Raw genomic sequence first — 19,374 nt, 5'->3', positions numbered from 1 at the left:
CAGGTAAGCCCAGGAGCTCCAGCCGCAGCAGATGGAGTATGGACTCCCCATGTTAGCTTTTCAAATAACACCAGGGGCTAGGCCTCTTTTTTTTCTTTTTTCCCCCCTTCATTCTGATTCACCGCCTCAGTGACCTGCCTTCAGTGCAGTCTGGGACATTTTTGCTTTTAGCACCATGACCCCACATTGACCTGTGAGTCAACAGTCTCTGGGTAGGAGCGTTTAAGTGCAAAATCAAAGGAAAGGAATGTCTGAGCAGGCCTTTATGATGGTCCCTCTGCAACTTACAAATTTCATGCAGTGGCCAGGAATCATTAAAGCCACTTCTTGGTCTAAGCCTTCCCAGGTGTGTCGATCATCAAGACCTACAGAAATGGAAGCAGTCGTAGTCTAATCCAATTTCTGTACTTAGCTAATAAGGCATCAGATTATTATTATCATTATTGTATAAATTATTACCACAGCATCTAGGAGCCTTCACCATGGACTAGGACTCCACGGTGCCAGGCGCTGTACAAATACAGAACAGAAATATAGTCCCGGCCCTACTGTTAGCATTTTAAGGGCCAGATCATCAGCTGGTATAAGTCAGCACAGCTCCACTAACTTCAATTAGTGATTACCAGCAGCTGAAGATTGGGAAAGTAAACTGGACTAAAATTGGGAGGCCTGATATTCCTCTGTCTCGGGTAGTTTAAACACAACAAATCCTGCATCTTGGCAGGGGATTAGACTAGGTGACCCTTGTGGACCCTTCTAACCCTCTGGTTCGTTTGGGGCCCATTCTTGAAGTTCTGTGGTTGATCTTTGCATTTCTCTCCTGGAAGTCAATTAAGCAAATCTCTCTTCTGTTTATGGTCAGTTTCACTTTCAGTGCTGCCTGTGCCGCAGCGTTTGGGTTGCAGGCAATGGCGGGGGAGCGATCAAACTGCTTCCGGGCTGGATACAATGCTTTGTAAATGCTTTTGGGTTGTTGGGATTTGGAACCAAGCCTGCGTGGATGGTGCTCCTGGACTGCTGGATTTCCTCTAGAAATGGTGTGAATTTCATGACCCCAAAGACCTTTTGTTGGCTATGTCCAATTTACTCTCTCACTTAGCACGATTGTAAAATGAGGAAACTGAGGCCCCGAGAAGTGATGACTCATCTGAGGTCGTGCTGGGAATCCGTGGCAGAGCAGTGAATTGAACTTGGGTGTCTCGAGTCCCAGGCTAGCGCCCTAACCACTGCACCCTCCTTCCTCGGGGAGGTATTAACCCCTATTTTACAGCAGGGGAAACTGAGGAACGGTGACTTGATCCAGGCCACACAGTGAGTTGGTGTCAAAAACCAGGATGAAAATGCAGGCGTGGCCACCTCTAACCACTGAACCACACTGCCCTTCACTGTAACTTCAGCCCTAATGATTGCTAAACGGCAGCTCTAGGTTGCTTTCCAAATGCTGAATTCCCCTCTTTGCTGTTAGGTATTAACTACACTCCCTTCCCCAGCTACGGTTCATGTTTTCTGCTGGTGTCAGAAATGCCAGGCGAGCTGTAATAGGGGCCGTGATTGCTCCTCTTTTCCTTCAGAAATTCTTTGCCGTTTAATGAGTAACTCGGGTGGTGAGATGGGTGGGGGGCACTTGACTTGGGGAGATTTTTTTCTTTTTCTTTCCTCTTAGTGCACTGGAATATCCAGGGCCGATAACTCCACCCACTCTTGTGCCCGTCTTGTGCCACCCTCCCGGCTCCTTGGCAAAAGGCCCAGGGCGTGAATGGGCGCCCCCCTTTCCAGGGTCTGCCCCAAGCCCACGCTAGGCCCGGCAGGGGCGCGTGCTCCCCGGCAAGGGGCGTGCGCTCTCACGTGTGCTGTAGCCAACGGGCCTGAAAGAGGGATCTTTAGGATGAGTGATCCATAGGCGACCTACCCGCCTCTTGCCACCCTGGCTGCTCCCTGTTGAGCCATGTATCCCCCTGGAGCCCCCCACATCTGCCTCAGAGGGAGGGAGGGAGCTGGCCAGAGGACGCCAGAGTAATTCAGCCCCTTGAGCTGGTCTGTGCCATGTCCGTGAAGTGCCGAGTGGTGAAGTCTCGGGCAGGAAATACCCAGTGCGGCTACAGACTCATTAAACCATCCATCGTCTCTTGGGGTCAGAAGGAGAGAGACGGGATGGAGGGATTGCATAAGGCAGAGGCAGAGAGGAGTGTGTGTCAACTGGATAATATCCCTGAGGAGTTCCCAGCTCTGCTGTGAGCCCTCTAGTGGTTCAAATCCTGCTCCGCCGCAGCTCCCCAGGTGACCTTGAGTAGCTCACTTAGCCTCATGGAGCCTCAGTTTCCCCAGCTGTACAATGGGGCTAACAGCAATGCCCTGCGTCCCAGGAGGGTTGTGAGGATAAATACGTAACAGACGTCGAGGTGCTCGGATACTGCGGTGATGGGGTGTGAGTACGACGCACAGGCGCTTGGCTAATTGCTTTGCCGTTTGGGGATGGGCGGAGACCTGCTTTCCCTTAGCGCTTGGCAAGGAGTCGCTGGGAATCAAGGTCTCTTCACACACACACCCCCCCCCCAGTGCCCATCTGTTGTGTCTTGGGAGACCCAGCCAAGAGCCATTGGGGAGCACGGATGCTGGAGCCCCAGATTCTTGGCCGATTCGTCTCCTCCCAGCATCACTCTCTGAGCTGTAGGTCAGCGCCTTGGGGGAGGCTCTGGTGTGGTTTACGACGTGCTCGCTGAATGGATCTGTTGAAGGGAGCATGGGGAAATGGCCAACAAGGGTAGTTCCTCTTTATGGCTGTAATAAGCTTTAATGTCCACTTGAAAGGCGGCTGCTTTCGTGGAAGAGCTCGTAAAGAGAGCACGATGGGACGGGCTGGGGCTGGATTGGTCAGGGGACACAGGATCAGCTGTAGCAACCAGCTTACAGGAGCCTCAGTTTTCCATCAGCGCCCCCCAACTATTGCAGGATAAGGCTTGACAGCTGGGTTGTAACTGGGTGCTACAATCCTGCGTAGAGCCACAGCGACGCATTGGCTGACTCACCCTGGAGTTAGCCCAGGTGGGTCCCATCAGCTTGAACAGGCAGATGGAACTAGGGGCTGGGAGAGAGAGGGGAAGCAATACACACCAGCAAAGTGGGGAGTTCCCAGATCCAGTGTGTCTGGCGTTGCCGGGGACAGGCAATAGCAAGACCGGCAAGAGGCTGCCCCCTGTGGATGTACCCCCACCCTGATCTGACGTGACCAGCGAGCCTGGTTCTGTCCCAGCGTGTTCTGGTTTTTCCCGTGCTCTGGCCTAGAAATTTGGAGCCTTAAAATGGGCAACTGAGTTGTCCCTCTTTCATGCTCAGTAGTTCCCTATGCTGCTCCTCTTCCCCCTACACCCAAGTGGAGCAGGCGCAGCAGTGTCCATCAGCCGTGCCACCAATGCCACTGAGCCCCGGACGGTGGTTGGGGCGGTTGGCTGGGGTGGGGACTTGGCCAGCTCTGGCACAAGGCTAGGGAGGAGGGGGTGACGGGCCCCTGCTGGGTGAGGAGTGACCCAAGGTCCTGGCCTTCGATAATCTGGTCACCGTAATCCCCAGGGTCCGCCCTGAGTAGGGGCAGGAGGCCAGCTCGGACTCCGGAGGCCAGTCCAGTCCTCTGGCAGCAAGGGGGCTGGTCGGTGCCAGTTATAGTGATGGCTTTGGGGTTGCGGATGCTTGCAGAGCTGAGAACCTACCAACTTGTTTCCTGTAGGAGCTGTATACTGCTGGGGTGTGAGTGGAGTGGGACCTTGCCTGGAGGCTGTGGGAGCAGTTTGGGTAAGGACAAGCATAGGGGCAGGGAGCAGGCACCGGTCCCAGGGTGAAGCTGGAGTCAGGGTTGAGAGGTCAAGGGATGAGCCGGAGTCCTAGCCGGGGGGTCAGAAACCAGACGGGAGTGGAGCAGGAGCGGGACTGGGCGAGAGTACTGGAGCAGGGACCGTGTGGAGGGGGCTCGCTGGGCCCAGCTAGGTTGCCTAGTGGTCAGGTGGTCAGGCTGGAGCTGACAGGCCCCATCGGGTGGCCATCTGACGGGAGTGACCCCAAGTCACCGTTAGGAACCCCCTACCTTCCATACCCACCCCCAGCCTGCTCGCTGTGACATTGCTTCTTGACTCGCCTGGGCCTGACCTCTCTGTCCTGTCTGTCTCCCCCCCTCCAGCATCCGTCTGTCCCCGTGACTTGAGGATGAACAGCCCCGATCAATGCCAAGGAGTCTGCGACGGCGTCCCCTGCAGGGCCCGGGGCCAGAAACGCCGCTGCATGTCAGCTGTGGAGCAGGGCTCCTGCCCCGGTGGCGACCCGGAGGCCGATTGGGAGATGGAGGAGGAGGAGGAGGACCGTTTCCTGGGTGTGCCGCTGCGGAGGTCGTGCATGTCGAGGACCTCCTTCCGGGGACGGGACTCCTACCGGCGCCACAGCTGGGAGCCAGGCAAGAAGCTGCAGAGCGACCCGGACTACAACCAAATGAGGTACCCAGCCTGGCCCATGGCGCCTTCTCTCCCTTCCATGGCCTGGAAGCCTGGAACCCCCACCCCACGCCTGCCATCTTGGCACCAAACGCAGAGCCTAAGAAATGTGCTTGCCGCTTGACATTAATGGTGATTTGGGGGGGGGGGGGGCGTTAACCCCTGGAACTGGCTGCTGCAGGGTGGTGGTTGGGGTGTGCCTAGCTGCTGGGGTGTATTCCTGATGGAGATGGGGTGTTAACACCTATTGCAGAATGTTATGTGGGCAAGGGTGTGGCTTGCGGATCTTGTTTCTGAAGGGTATTTTGGGGGCAGGAGATTAACTTACTGCCACAGGCCTGTGAGATATTAACCCATGGAACTGGCTGCTGCAGCATGCTGCGACTATCTGCCGAGCAGTACTACCTAGGGGGTATGTTAACCTGTGGAACTGCCTGCCACAGGACTGCACAAAGTTTGGCAAGACCATTGAAAGGCTTAAACCTTGTGGCTCACACGCAGTGATGCTAGCTGGGATAAAAATCTGAGGGCTCCCCATCCCTCTGATGCAGGGCAAACCACAGCCCCTCTCCGGGCCTCAGTTTCTGCAGCTGTGAAATGATACTGGCCTCCTTTGTGAAGTGCTTTGCGATCTACTGAGGGAAAACTCTGTATCAGGGCTAAGTGTTTGTGTTCTGTGTCTTGCGCAGTGGGGCCCTGGTCCGTGGCTAGGACTCCAATCCAAATAATAATAGACCATGGCTCTGTCCTGCTGTGGCCGCCTCCCCACGTCCTGTCCTAGCCTCTGTCCATTAACCGTCGGCCCCTTCCTACTTGGTACATGCAGCTCTATTGCGTGGGCTTCCCTGTGGACTGGCTCCCATGGACTGGCCTCAGATGGGGTTGGGGATGTGGGCTATGATCCCAGGGTCACTGGTGGGGACGGGGGTGGCTTCAGCTCTGTTATTTCTGATCTTGGCTGCCTTTGTTCAGTGGCTTTGATTCCCTTTTATCGCCCCTCGGCAGCTCGGCCCAGCGAACGAGCCCCGGGATTGATGGCGACGACGAACGAAGCGTTGCTTTGGCAGCTGGCCCGGCTTGAGCCGAGATGCTGGGTTTGCTAGCTAAGCAGAGCCAGGCTGGGTCAGGGCTTGGATGGGAGACTGATGTGCTCCCGGGGAGCGGGGTTTAGAATTTGAACAGGTCGGGATCCAGTTCGGCCCTTTCCCTCGAAAAAGGCAAATGTCATCCTAGGATGTCCAGTAGAGAGAGGGAGGTATTAGCGCCAAACTGCTGGTAAGACGTCGTCGGGCATCCTGGGTACAATTCTGGCCAGTCGAGTTCGAGAGAGGTGAATTCAGATGGCGGGAAGTGCCGAGAAGAGATCACGAGGGGACTGGGGAGCCGACCCCCCAGGAGGAAAGTCTCTGGTTTGTTCAGTGTGGCAGAACCAGGGCCGAGATCGAGGGGATCTGGTGGCTCTCTGTGAAGACACTGGGGTGAACCCCAGGGAGGGGGATGAGCTAAAGGACAAATGTTGGCATGAGAACAAAGGGGGATGAAGCGGCTGTGAGTAAATTTCACGGGGGAATTATAAGGTTTTCCCACCATCGGAGGACAGAGGGTCTGGGACAGCCTCCCAGTAGCAGAGGCAACAACCTAACTCGCTTTAGGAGGTGCTTGATCAGTTTCTGAAGGGGATGGCCGGAGGGGCTGCCTGTGACCGCCCGGGGTTGGACCCAGTGGTCCCCTCCGGTCTTGTGTTCCGGTCTGCCGCAAAGTAGGCAGATGGTTCCCCCTGCTGGTCGCTTGAGGCAATTGCGGTCTCAGCGAGCCACCTGCCCGTGGCAAAGACAGAGGCCATCGCTGAGAACCGGGTCCTTTGTTTCGCAGTATTTCAGCTCCCCGGTAAAGCCAGGCCTGGCAAGATCCAAGCCCCAGTGTCCGTAGCAGAAGCCGGGCCCCCTGCTTGCGTGATGGGGGAGCCGGCCCCTCTGACTCACCCTGCCGCTACGCCCACCCCACGGCCCCTTCGTGTGTCCGGTTGAAGCAAAGCCTCTTTCGTTCCGAGGGGAGCGTTGGGGTTTTTCTCTGTCTGAGAGTGGCCGGCTCAGGCTAATGATTGGCTTTTTCGTCTGCTGTAAAGAGGCAGCTATGAAACATAACCAACCCCTAACCACCAGCCCACTTCTGCAAACAGCGTGGAGGCCGGAGCAGGAAGTCGGGCTCTGAGATCCAGAGACCGAGTCTAGAGACGTGCCGGCGTTGGGGGAGTAGGGGGAAGGGGAGATTGCGCCGGGGGCGAGGGAGGGGTTCATCCAGGCACCATGTTCAGCAGGCTGTGGTGAGTAAGGTGTGCTCTGTGGGAATGATTTCGAGGTCAGTTTCACTACTGGCCTCTGAGCTAGCAGGGGCTGAGTGGGGAGGGGCGGGGGGGGGGGGGGGCTGTGGTTAAGGCAAGCGACCTGCGTGTTGGAGCCGAGGGCTCTGTCCTGGCCTCTGCTCCCCTGGGTTGCTATGAGGATCCGATGCTGTTTGCAAAACTTGCATTAGGATTCAACTTTCCCGTGCTGAAAGTCGGGGGGCGGGTGGGTTGTTGGGCCCCTTTATGGGGAAGGGAAAGGAAAGAGCAGCGTGATCCAAGATGCAGCTGGTTGTCACCTCCCTGAAAAAGAGTGGGTTTTTATTTCGGAGCCAGCGGCGAGAGTCAAACCTCCCGCTATGCTGGTGTGAAGCATCTACGACTAAATCCCCCTTGGGGACGGATTAACCCTAGCTGCAGGGGCAGCAAGGCATCCTCATCCCCCTTGTGCAAAGGGGGGAAACTGAGGCACAGAGCGGGGACGTGACCTGCACCGCAGCTTAGTGTTCCGAGCTCAGGACCTGCCCCCGGTCTCGGAGGGGAGTCGCTGTCAGAACCGGGAGGGGAGCGTGGGAGTTCTGGCTCCCGGTGCTGAGAGCGGAGCCGGGGAGGCATGCGTGGCGCAGTGCGTGGCGCCCTCTGCTGCGGTGGAGGGAATGAAGCAGTCCCAGTGTGCGTTGGTTTGGATTTGGGGTTGGGGGTGGGAAGGCGGCTAGCAGGTTTCTGGGCTCCGGCCTCGGAGTTCTCAGCCTGACTGTCCCTCGTCTGTTTCAGCGTGAGTTTGAAGGGCCTGGCACCTGAGGAGCTCGACTCCGCTGAGGGGCAGTTGGACGGCTTCTCCCGACCCCGCAGGGACCCCCGCCGGGCCCCCATCATCCGCAGCAACGACGAGCTGGAGTCCCTGCTCTCGCAGGACGAGGAGGAGGAGGAAGAGGACCTGGAGCGGGCTCAGGTAGGGATGCATCTCCCCTTCCTCCCTTGAGCCCCAGGGGATTTGCCCGAAGGGGGTGGAGGGCCAGATCCGGGAAGGTGCTGACTATCTCCTGCCAGCTGCTGTGTGTCCTCAGCTCCTATTGGCTTCAGCGAGAGAGCTCTGCACCTCACAGGATCAGTGCCCTTCTCCCTCCCCCAAATCTCGCCTATTTGCACCTGCACGTTTGCAGCAATCATGCAACCAGCTCTCATGCTTCAGGGCCTTGTCCCGCACCTGAGACGGATCAGGAAGGAATTATCCCTCTGCTTGCGCATCACTAAGCACCTGGCCACAGCTGTATCCCCAGGGGCAGCTGCCTTGCTCTGAAGCACCCAAAACAGGCCATAAGAGGCAGGGATACTGACTCAGATGGGCCAGTGGTCTGTGATACAAGGAGACCGGGCAGGAGTCCGATCCGCTGTGGAGGGAGGGTGGATGCCGGCTGAGACGGACCGAATCTGGTCTGGTAGGGAGGTGAAGAGAAGTAAGATGGCCCTGCAGTGCAGTCTGGGAGAGTAGAAGGAAGTTCAAAGCAGACTCTGCAATGAGTGAAGCCAGCCAGGCAACCCCTCCTGTCCCTGCCCAGCGCTCTCTGCTCCATTTCTCATCTGTTTTCACCCTGACTCTGCGGCTCCCTTTGTCAGCCCGCGGTGGAAGGAGGAAGGCAGAACAGTTCCTGTTCGGGGGCGTTAGCCTCGATGATGTTTCTCTTCTGGGGAAGGGAAACGGCCGGCAGGGCTGGCGACAGGGCTGGCTCTAGGTTTTTGCTGCCCCAAGCAAAAAAAAATTTTGGCTGCCCCCCACCCCAGCCCTGGGCTCTCACCCAGCCCCCACCAGTGCCCTCCCCCACCCACACCCCCTGCCGCCCCAGCCCTGGGCTCACTCTTCCCCCCCCCCCCCGCCCCCATCCCATCCCACCCCACCCGCACCTCCTGCCGCCCCAGCCCTGGGCTCACTCTCCCCCCATCCCACCCCACCTGCACCCCCTGCCGCCCCAGCCCTGGGCTCCCCCTCCACCAGTGCTGACTCCGCCCGCTCCCCCCTCACCTCCAGCCGGTCCGGCGCTGGCAGGGTCGGGGTAAGCAGCAGGGCTCCCGGGCTTTGCCTCAGCCCAGGGTCCCTCCAGCCGGGGCTCCCGCCTCCAGGACTGTCCGGGACCTGGGAGGGCAGAGCCAGGGGACCGCCCGGCAGGGGGCTGAGGAGCCGACGCAGGGTAGCCCCAGAGGGAGTGGAGCCCCGGAGAGCGGGACGTGGGCCCCGCACGGCTGCACCCCGCCCTCTACGGCCCCGCTGCTGCTGCTTTGGGCCGTCCTGTCGCAATCCCTGGGCAGCTCGGGCTGCTTCACCCAGCCCCGGCTGCGGCGCTGGGGGGCGGCCGCCCTGCGGCACCTGCAGGCAGGGCGGCCCCCAGCCTGAGTTTCCCCTGCTCAGAGCCTGCCCGGCCCAGCCACAAAGTGCGGGCACCGCTCCCCCGCGGCGCGAACCACAGCGGCCCCAGAGCGCCCCCCACGCACGACACGCTGCTGCTGCCAGGGCCGGCAGGGCTGCCCAGAGGATTCAGGGGGCCTGGGGCAAAGCAATTTCGAGGGCCCCTTCCATAAAAAAAGTTGCAATACTATAGAATATTATATTCTCGTGGGGGTCCCTACGGAGCCTCGTGCGAGACGTGTAGCCACGGCCTGGCTGCTCCTTCCGTCCCTAGATTGTAGAGCCAGACGGGACATTGTGATTGTCTCGTCTGACTCTGGGGTGGGGGAACCAGACCTGGGTGCTGGAACTAGAGGGTGCTGGGGGGGCTGCCGCACCCCCTGGCTGGAAGTGAATTCCATTCTATACAGGGATAACAGTTGCGTTCAGTGGCTCTCAGCACCCCCACTGTACAAATTGTTCCAGCCCCCCTGGAACCATGGCTGTGTGTGTGGGGGGCCTAGTGCCCCCACAATGGAAATATTCATGGTCGAGGACCGCCATGGGTCATCTCTACGTCGCTACCCACCAGTGTGTTCCTCTTTGCCAGAGTGCGACTTGGATTTGTTCCCCTCCCCCGTTTCTCCCCCCCCCATGTGCTGGGGGGGAGGGGGGGAGATGAGTGGGACGCCGAGGGGGGACTGGAGTGGTCGCTGCGGTGTGTGGGATCACTGTGAGTGGCAGGTAGGACTCCCCGGCCCAGCCTGGTCCCTCCTTCCAGGCTCTCCCAGGCCGTGGGGACAGGACAGGGTAGAGAGGAGGGGGCTTTGGCACACAGGGTCCCAGCCACTGAGAGCGTGGGGGGAGCACAGGGCACCTCCCATCTCAGTAGCTCCCCTCGTTATCCCTCCATTGCCCCCCCCATTCACAGGGAGCACCCCTGCCCAGCGGGTCCGACCTGCTGCATAACATGGGCCATAGGACTTCCCTGGGTTAATCCCTCCTTGAACTAGTGCAGTTTTCCGATACAAACATCCAATCTTGATTGAAAAGTCTCCAGTGATGGAGAATCCACTACAACCCCGGAGGAGTTGTTCCGATGGTTAATTACCTTCCCGGTGAAAAATCTGCGCCTTGTTTCCGGTCTGGATCTGTCTAGCTTCAGTTTCCAGCCATTGGTTCGCGATCCCCCTTCCTCTGCTAGACCGAAGAGCCCGTTAATTCCCGGTGGAGAGCCTCACGGCCTGGGATCCAGGTACCCCTTCACCTTCCCTTTGTGACGCTAAACAGATCGAGCCGCTTGTGCGTGCCCCTCTCGGACGCGTCCTCCGATCCTTTCATCCGGCTCGTGCCTCTTCCCCGAGCCTTCGCCAGCCTCCTGCTGGAATTGTGGACTCCTGAAGGGGGCCCAGGATTCCAGCTGTGATCACGCTGGGGCCAGATGCAGGTCCCACGGTGCTTTAACAAACATCCGGGGTGTTTAACCCCTGGTTTCCTGGCTAAATTCCAGCCTGGGCCAATTCTACCTACAACTATTCTCTGCATTTTTGGTAGGGCCTAGATCAGACCCCTGCTGAGGTAGGTGCTTCACCTACACTAGTGAGAGACAGTCCCTGCTCCAAAGAGCTGACAGCCTAAGCAGAAAACGGGTGGGAGGGGAAACTGAGGCACAGAGCAGGGCAGTGACTTGCCCTGGGCTGGCCAGTGGCAGATCTGGGAATGGAACTCAGGGGTCCTTAGGCCCAGTGCCAGGTAAAGGTTCCCACGCTGGAGTCCTGCTGATCTCTGGGATGCTTGCTGGTCTCCTGGCACTGGATTCCCTCTCCTCCTCTCCAGCGGACAGGAACAGGGGAGGCGGGGAAGAGAAGCAAAGAGCTAAAGGTACGGGGAGGAGAGCAACTAATTTCTGCCCCGAAAAACAAAACCTCAGTGCACCACAGGCAATGAAAAATCCACAGTGCATTTCGGGTGTTACCTGCCACGGAGGCAGCGCCTGTAGGTGTGATGGGGAATGGCGGGGCTGGGCAACGGAGAACAGGAGGGGAGCCCCCGACAGTGGAGGTGGACAGGCTGCTTCTTGAATCCTCTCGCTCTCTTGCTGCTGCTGCTGCGGGGTTCCACCCCAGAGGTGGCTGCATTTTAGCGGTGGGCAAAGTGATCTGACCAAGCAAGAGCGTCTGGAGAGGCGAAATTCTTCACCCCCTCCCCACTGCAACCTCAACCAACTCTCCTTGGAGCAGTGAGTGGGGGTCCCAGCCAGGGGTTCGTGGACCCCCGTTCTGCTGGCGAGGGGGTGTGGCGGGGACCCTGCCCCCCCACGGGCGGGTGCTGCGGGAAGCAGTGGGCATGCCGCTGTGTTTTTGAGCCGTTGCCCCGAGCCACCCCCCTCACCTGGCGCAGCGGGGGCAGCCGTACCCCTGCGCTGCCTGGCACTGATCCCTGCGCTTGTCCCCAGGAAGATGCCAGGAGTCTGCAGGCCTATCGGACCGGGCAGAACCCCGCCTCCAGCGCCCTCTCCAAGTGCGTTTCCCTGAGTGGCATCGACCGCTTCCCGGATGCGGATGGTGAGTACGGAAGGCCCCTCCACCTGGCTCCTCTGACCCCAGCCTGCCAGGCAACCCCAAGTGCTGGCGGGGGGGCGGGGGGCATCCAGAGGGGCTTGGGGCGCCCCCTTGCTGCTGTGCAATGCCAGCAGAGCCCTGAGCACGGGCCAGGTGTTCTGCCATGTACCTCCCGCCGCCTCGGCTCCAAATTCCCCACCAGGCAGTGCCTAGGGCGACCAGACAGGAAGTGTGAAAAATCGGGACGGGGGGGTAATAGGCGCCAATATAAGATAGCTCAGTGGTTTGAGCATTGGTCTGCTAAACCCAGGGTTGTGAGTTCAATCCTTGAGGGGGTCATTTAGGGATCTGGGGCAAAAATCTGTCTGGGGATTGGTCCTGCTCTGAGCAGGGGGTTGGATTAGATAGGGTTACCATATCTAATAAATAAAAAAAGAGGACCCTCCATGGGCCCTGGCCCCGCCCATTTCCCCACCCCTAGCCCCACCCTAACTCCGCCCACTCCCAGCGCCGGCCGGGCAGCCCCCAGACCCTGCGCCCCCGCCGGCGCTTCCCCAGCGTAGCTGGAGCCCGGGAGGGGAAGCGCCCAGCCGGGGGCGCAGGGTCCATAGGCTGCCTGGCAAACTGTGAAGCCGGTAGTGCTCGGGCTTTGGACAGCCCCTATGCCTCCGGACCCTGCGCCCCCAGGTGGGCACTTCCCCTCCTGGGCTCCGGCGGCGCAGGGTCCGGAGGCACGGGGGCTGCCCGAAGCCGGTAGCGCTCGGGCAGCCCGGCTCTTAAACAGAGCTGAAGAGTCGGGGAGGAGCAGAGCTGCCATTTTCCCGCACATGTTTGGCTTTTTGGCAATTCCCCCCGGACGGGGGTTTGACTGACGAAAGCCGGACATGTCCGGGAAAAAGAGGACGTATGGTAACCCTAGATTAGATGACCTCCTAAGATCCCTTCCAACCCTGATAGTCTATTCTATGAAAAAGACCCAAAAGTCAGGACTGTCCCTATAAAATTGGGACATCTGGGCACCCTAGCAGTGCTGGCTACTGTCCACCAGGGAGAGCGCTGAGACCAGACGAAATCCCCAGGACCTGCTCCAGGGCATTTGACCTGTTGGATTTCTTTCCTGGCCGAGCCTCCCTTCTTGGCGGGGAGGGTTGGGAAACAGGGGGTGTCTCTCACTCTGCAGTCCTAGGACAAACCCTTCCCCATCCCAGCCGGCTTTTCTTCCTTAGCCCTGCGCCCACAGGACTTTTGGTTTTGCAGGTGGGTGTTCCACACTGCTCCCCCAAAGCCCCGCCCCTTCCCTGAGCCCCCCTCCCCTGAGCGCCTCCCGCCTCTCCCCACTCACTCCTTTCTGCCCCTTCCTGCCTTAAGGACATTGGGGGCGGGGGAGGGGGCAGAGAGGGGTCAGTGGCGGGGCAGCCCCACTCGACAGCTGACGGGTGGGGCGACCGCTGAAGAGCTGATTGGCAGCCAGCCCCAGGGGTGCGTGAGCCCCTGAGCACCCCCAGAGTTGGTGCCTATGCCTGGCCCCTAGCCAGGCTCTCGCCCGACAGGGAGGGGAGGAACTGGGCCGTGTTGTCACCAGCAATTGAGTGCAGCTATAAGGGTGGGAGCGCCTCGCTCAGCGGTGATAGCCGCTGCCGGGCGGTGGGCAGACTCCTGCCCCGTGGGAGGAAGCCGGACCAAAGCGACCTGGGTCAGCTTCCCACCTGATCCCCTTGCTAAGATGGGCAACTCAGCTGGGGGCAGAGAGCCAGCCCAAAGCCAGGCCCAAGCAGGCGGCAAGGGGCACATCAGCCGGGCTGGTGCCCTCTCCTCTGTGAGGGGAGCAACTTCTCTCTAGGACGAGAGCGTTTCCCTCGGGGAGGGTCCCGTCCCGCGGCCCTGATGCTCGGTGATCTCTCCAGCACGCTGACTGTTTCCTGTATGTGTGAGGAAACCACCAGACCCTCGGCTTTGTGACCACGGCCTTGCGGGCCGCCCCTTCCTGAGCCCACTGCGTGTCTCCGGCGCAGCCTCGGGTTTCGGCGGGGAGCTTTCCGGGACTTTGCAGTGTGATGATGTCCACTGGCCTTCGTCCTCGGGCACCAGCCCGGCTCTGAATCCGTCATGAGCCATCTGCTGTGCTGCCGTTTCCCTCCTAAATCAATGGAACGCCCCAAAACTTTAGCCCCGAGGTGAGGTTGCCCGGTGGGGCCTGCTGCCCTGCCAGCATGGGGAGAGAGGCGATACTTAAACCTCTCATTCGTGCCCTCCGGGTGCACAAAAAAAGTGATCAGAGCCGGGCGATTTTGCAAATGGCTAGTTCTAGGGGGCTGTATCTCAAGACCCCTTTACTCAAACAGCCCCAGAGCTGGACCATTAGCCATACCCCTCCCCCCCAAGGTGGCACAGCAAATTTCAAGACAATCCGAGTAAGTGTGGGCAGGGCCGGCTCCAGGGTTTTGGCCGCCCCAAGCAGCCAAACAAAAAAACAAAAGCTGCGATCGTGATCGCGATCTGCAGCGGCAATTCGGCGGGAGGTCCTTCGCTCCGAGCGGGAGTGAGGGACCGTCCGCCGAATTGCCGCCGAACAGCTGGACGCGCCGCCCCTCTCCGAAGTGGCCACCCCAAGCACGTGCTTGGTAAGCTGGTGCCTGGAGCCGGCCCTGAGTGTGGGGATTTCAGAGCACTTGGAGTAGTTGAGTCTTAGACAGAAAGCAAGACTCAACGTTAACCAGAGCTCTGCTATTTCGCTCCTGTGTTCTCCGGTCCTAACCCCGAGCCTTGCGGTATCTCTAGGAAGCTGCAGGGTGCTGGATCGGTATCATAGTGGTTAGTTTAGTGAAGCCCACAGGACGCTGACCTTGCTGTGAACCTCTTCGTTGGCCTCCGGGCTACGGCTTCCTACCGTCTTTTTGTTTTCACCTTTGCAGAAATCTCCCTCTTCGCTTCTGGGATGGACCTCGCCAATGGGTAAGGCTCGGAGGCATTTGCTCGTCGTAAAGATGTGTCTGGGTGCCGGGAGCTGTACAGTGGAGGGGCTGTACTTGGAGAAGGAGGATGGTCCTGTGGGTAAGACAGAGGCGTTTGCCTCAGGTGGTCTGGGTTCTGTCCCTGGCTCCTTGTGTGACTTTGGGCAAGTCCCCTCCCTGCCTCAGTTTCCCCACCGGTAAAGTGGGGTTAATGATACTGACCTCCTCTGTTAAAGCACTTTAAGGCCTATTCATGAGAAGAGCTTCGTCACTGCTGGGCTTGTTGTTCCTTTGTTTCTCTTTTCTATTTAGCTTGCAAGTTTTTCAGGGCAGAGGCTGGCTCTCACTGGGTCTGTGTACCGTGCCTAGCATGATGGGGTCCTGAACTCAGCAGCCGCCTCTCAATGATACCATAATACAAAGAATAATAAGTCGCTCCCCAAGCCCCGAAGGGTTAACAGGCTCAGGACCCCTGTTAGTCCAGTACCATATGGAGCAGGTTTCATTGATGCCATACTTCAAATGGGATGGGAACCTGGCTTCTCAGCACCTCACTTGCTGTTGCTGAATTGGTGCAGACAATAGTAGTGTGGCTTAAGAATCGCGAGTCAGGTCCCTTCCGCCCCCCAAATCATGAGATTTAAAAATATAAAACCAGGAATCTTGAGGTTCTTTTTATTTACCTTCTGGTTTTGGCGCCAACGGGATTCACATTTTCAAGCTTCTGTTTCTAGCTGTGAGAGCTAGAAACGTGCTTAAAACAAAGAAGCAGCAGCAGCTGAGAGTCTCTCCTAATCCCATGACTCCAGAAGCAGGGGCTTTAAGAAAAGACACCAAATATGAGTCGGGTCCTACCAAATTCACAGTACAGTTTGGTGAATTTCACAGCCAGAGGGGTTTAAAATTGGTCAGTTTCAGAGGTTTACCTCTGAAATTTCAGGGTGTTATAACTTTGGGGGTCCTGACTGAAAAGGGGATCATGGCGGGGGGGGGGGGGTCACAAAGCTGTTGTGGGGGGGGCAGTGTCGTAGGATTTCCAACCTCACTTCTGTGCTGAGCCCAGCTGTGAAGGCAGCAGCTGCGGAGTTTCCTGTAGCTGGAAGAGGTTCCCGGAGGTGGAGGTGATGCCAATCTCCCCCCAGCTGGGGGCCCATAGCTGCTAGTCCCGGCCAGTGTCCAAGGGCCCCGGCCAATTTGGAGGACCCCGGAAAAATGGGCACCCTGAACCTCCAGCAGGAGCCGTGGAGGTGGGGCAGAATGCCCGAGCACGGACACCCCAAGGATGTGCAGCGCAGAAGTGAGGGTGAGGATGTACCACCCTCACTTCTGCGTTGGCTCTGCAGGTGGGTCTGATCTCCCCACCGAGAGCGGCCGTGCAGGGGAAGGACAAGTCCTGACCCTCCCAAGCCTGGCCAGGACTAGCAGTTAGGTGCCCCCGGCAGGGGCGCTCCCAGCAGCAAGGGGGAGATCGGATTTCACGGGGAAGGGCTTATTTTGTGGGCCGTGACACATTTTTCATGGCTGTGAAATTGGTAGGGCCCTAATTCATGAGATTCCGGCTACAAATCACACTGCCATGGTGGGAAAAGTCATAGTCATAGAAGCAGATAACAAGCAGCTGAGAGCTGGTTAAAGCCCAAAGATTTGCTTGAATAAAGGATCTAAGGGGACATTGACCGGCGTGCAGATCTACAGGGGTGTTTAGCCTCCTGATTTCAGTGCACGTTAGGAGCCTAAATACCTCTGTGGATCTGGGCCCCCCGGACTCCAGGAGCAAACGCCGATGAGAGGGAGCTCCGGGTGGCAGAGGGTTTAATGCATCTGGGCGTCCCTCTAAGCTGTCGATTTCATTTTGTTTGCTCGAGCATCCTCTTGAGCTCACTGGTTTCCGAAGTCCTTTCCCGGGCACGTCCAGCTGCTGCATCGCGGCCCCTGGACGTCATGATCCCGGTCGGCTCGTGGAATGTGACTGATGCAAACCCTGAGTAACTCGTCTGAGTCAGGCTGCCAGGATCTCCTGGGGCCCCAGCTCTTGCTGCTGTATGATACGCCGCTTGGGGCCCTGGCCAAAGCCCCCCCGAGAGGAATGGGAAGGCGTAGGTTCAGTTCCCTGCTCAGCCACAGACTCCCCTGTGTGAGTTGGCTACGGCTACGTCTACACTGCAATTAGACACCCGCCACTGGCCGCTGCCAGCTGACTCAGCCGAGCCCCAAGTGGCTGTTTAATTGTGGTGTAGACGCTCAGGCTGCCGCCCAAGCTCTGGGGCCTTCCCACCTCGCAGGGTCCTAGAGCCCAGCCACCAGCCTGAGCCACAACTTCAGAGCAGGGCTGGGTTTAGAGGAGTCGCGTGAGCCCCACCGTCTGCGGATCCGGGCTGGGAGGCCCGCTCCAATACGCTGTGCAGTCTCGCCTGCGCCTCCCACCTCCCAGCTGGGCTTGATCAAGTGACTCTGAAAGCCAGTGAGCATCTCCGGTGGGAAGCGGGCGGGTTTTTGTGCTGAGGGCCGGAGGAAGAGCTGCGTCCGTACAGTGTGGGAGTTGTTACCTGATGAGGCGGGTGTCTGAAGAACCATAGAATCATAGACTATCAGGATTGGAAGGGACCTCAGGAGGTCATCTAGTCCAATCCCCTGCTCAAAGCAGGACCAATCCCCAGCTAAATCAAACTGTGCCCTAGGGTTGCCCAGAGGGGGACAAGTGGGGCAATTTGCCCCAGGCCCCCGGCCCCGGGGGGGGCACCCACGAGAATATAGTATTCTATAGTATTGCAACTTTTTTTTATGGAAGGGGCCCCCGAAATTGCTTTGCCCCAGGCCCCCTGAATCCTCTGGGCGGCCCTGCTGTGCCCCCACAGAAAGGGGCTGAGTAGAGTCTGGGCATGTGGGGTCAGCCCTTCCTGAGCTGGGGGAGACAGGCCAGGAGCCTGCAACCAGGTTCAGTTCCTGTACCACAGGCACCGTGGGTGACCTTGGGCAAATCACTTAGGCCAGCTCCTCAAAGGTATTAAGTAGGGCTGTCAAACGATTAAAAAAATAAATCACGATTAATCGCACTGTTAAATAATAGAATACCATTTATTTAAATATTTTTGGATGTTTTCTACATTTTCACATATATTGATTTCAATTACAACACAGAATTCAAAGGGTACAGTGCTCACTTTATATTATTTTTATTACAAATATTTGCACTGTAAAAAACAAAAGAAATAGTATTTTTCAATTCACCTAATACAAGTACCGCAGTGCAAGCTCTTTATCATGAAAGTTGAACTTACAAATGTCGAATTTATGTACAAAAAAATAACTGCATTCAAAAATAAAACAATCTCAAACTTTAGCGCCTTCAAGTCCACTCAGTCCTATTTCTTGTTTAGCCAATTGTCCAGACAAACAAGTTTGGTTACATTAGCAGGAGATAATAGTGCCCACTTCTAGTTTACTGTGTCACCTGAAAATGAGAACAGGCATTCGCATGGCACTGTTGTAACCAGCATCGCAAGATATTTACGTGCCAGATGCACTAAAGATTCATATGTCCCTTCATGCTTCATCCACCATTCCAGAGGACATGCATCCGTGCTGATGAAGAGTTCTGCTCGATAACAATCCAAAGCAGTGCGGACTGACGCATGTTCATTTTCATTATCTGAGGCAGATGCCACCAGCAGAAGGTTGATTTTTTTTGTTTTTGTTTTGGTGGTTCGGGTTCTGTCGTTTCCGCATAGGAGTGTTGCTCTTTTAAGACTTCTGAAAGCATGCTCCCTACCTTGTCCCTCTCAGATTTTGGACGGCACTTCAGATTCTTAAACCTTGGGTGGAGTGCTGTAACTATCTTTAGAAATCTCACATTGGTACCTTCTTTGCGTTTTGTCAAATCTGCAGTGACAGTGTTCGTAAATCAAACAACATGTGCTGGGTCATCATCCGAGACTGCTATAACATGAAATATATGGCAGAACACGGGTAGAACAGAACAGGGGACATACAATTCTCCCCAAGGAGTTCAGTCACTAATTTAATTAACGCACTATTTTTTTTAACGAATATCATCAGCATGGAAGCATGTCCTCTGGAATGGTGGCTGAACCATGAAGGGGCATACGAATATTTAGCATATCTGGCACGTAAATACCTTGCAAAGTTGGCTACAAAAGTGTCATGCGAATGCCTGTTCTCACTTTCAGGTGACATTGCAAATAAGCGGGCAGCATTATCTCCTGCAAATGTAACCAAACTTGTTTGTCTTAGCGATTGGCTGAACAAGAAGTAGGACTGAGTGGACTTGCAGGCTCTGAAGTTTTACATCGTTTTATTTTTGAGTGCAGTTATGTAACAAAAAAAAATCAACATTTGTAAGTTGCACTTTCAGGACAAAGAGATTGCACTACAGTACTTGTATGAGGTGAATTGAAAAATACTATTTCTTTTGTTTATCATTTTTACAGTGCAAATATTTGTAATAAAAATAATATAAAGTGAGCACTGTACACTTTGTATTCTGTGTTGTAATAGAAATCAATATATTTGAAAAACATCCAAAAATATTTAATACATTTCAATTGGCATTCTATTGTTCAACAGGGCGATTCATTTTTTTTTTAATCGCGATTCATTTTTTTGAGTTAATCGCGTGAGTTAACAGCGATCGATCGACGGCCCTAGT

At 56.8% G+C, this 19,374-nt stretch overlaps 1 protein-coding gene across 4 annotated transcripts in view; it reads left to right on the top strand.

Annotated features, from left to right (window-relative positions):
* Window positions 1-19,374, top strand: part of ARHGEF2 (Rho/Rac guanine nucleotide exchange factor 2) — a 132,121-nt gene that overhangs the window by 15,742 nt on the left and 97,005 nt on the right. For 3 of the 4 annotated variants that reach the window (XM_042843297.2, XM_042843296.2, XM_008171971.4), the window contains exons 2-5: window positions 4,169-4,478; window positions 7,591-7,768; window positions 11,652-11,760; window positions 14,670-14,709. In XM_042843297.2, the coding sequence (XP_042699231.2) occupies window positions 4,195-4,478; window positions 7,591-7,768; window positions 11,652-11,760; window positions 14,670-14,709 (611 nt within the window). In that variant the 5' untranslated portion in view covers window positions 4,169-4,194. Of the gene's footprint in view, window positions 1-4,166; window positions 4,479-7,590; window positions 7,769-11,651; window positions 11,761-14,669; window positions 14,710-19,374 lie in introns of all 4 variants that reach the window. The other variant, XM_065573701.1, reaches the window with a different exon arrangement.

This window comes from Chrysemys picta, chromosome 20, assembly GCF_011386835.1.
Source record: "Chrysemys picta bellii isolate R12L10 chromosome 20, ASM1138683v2, whole genome shotgun sequence".
Classification (NCBI taxonomy): domain Eukaryota; kingdom Metazoa; phylum Chordata; order Testudines; family Emydidae; genus Chrysemys; species Chrysemys picta.
This window is presented reverse-complemented; position numbering and strand designations above follow the sequence as displayed.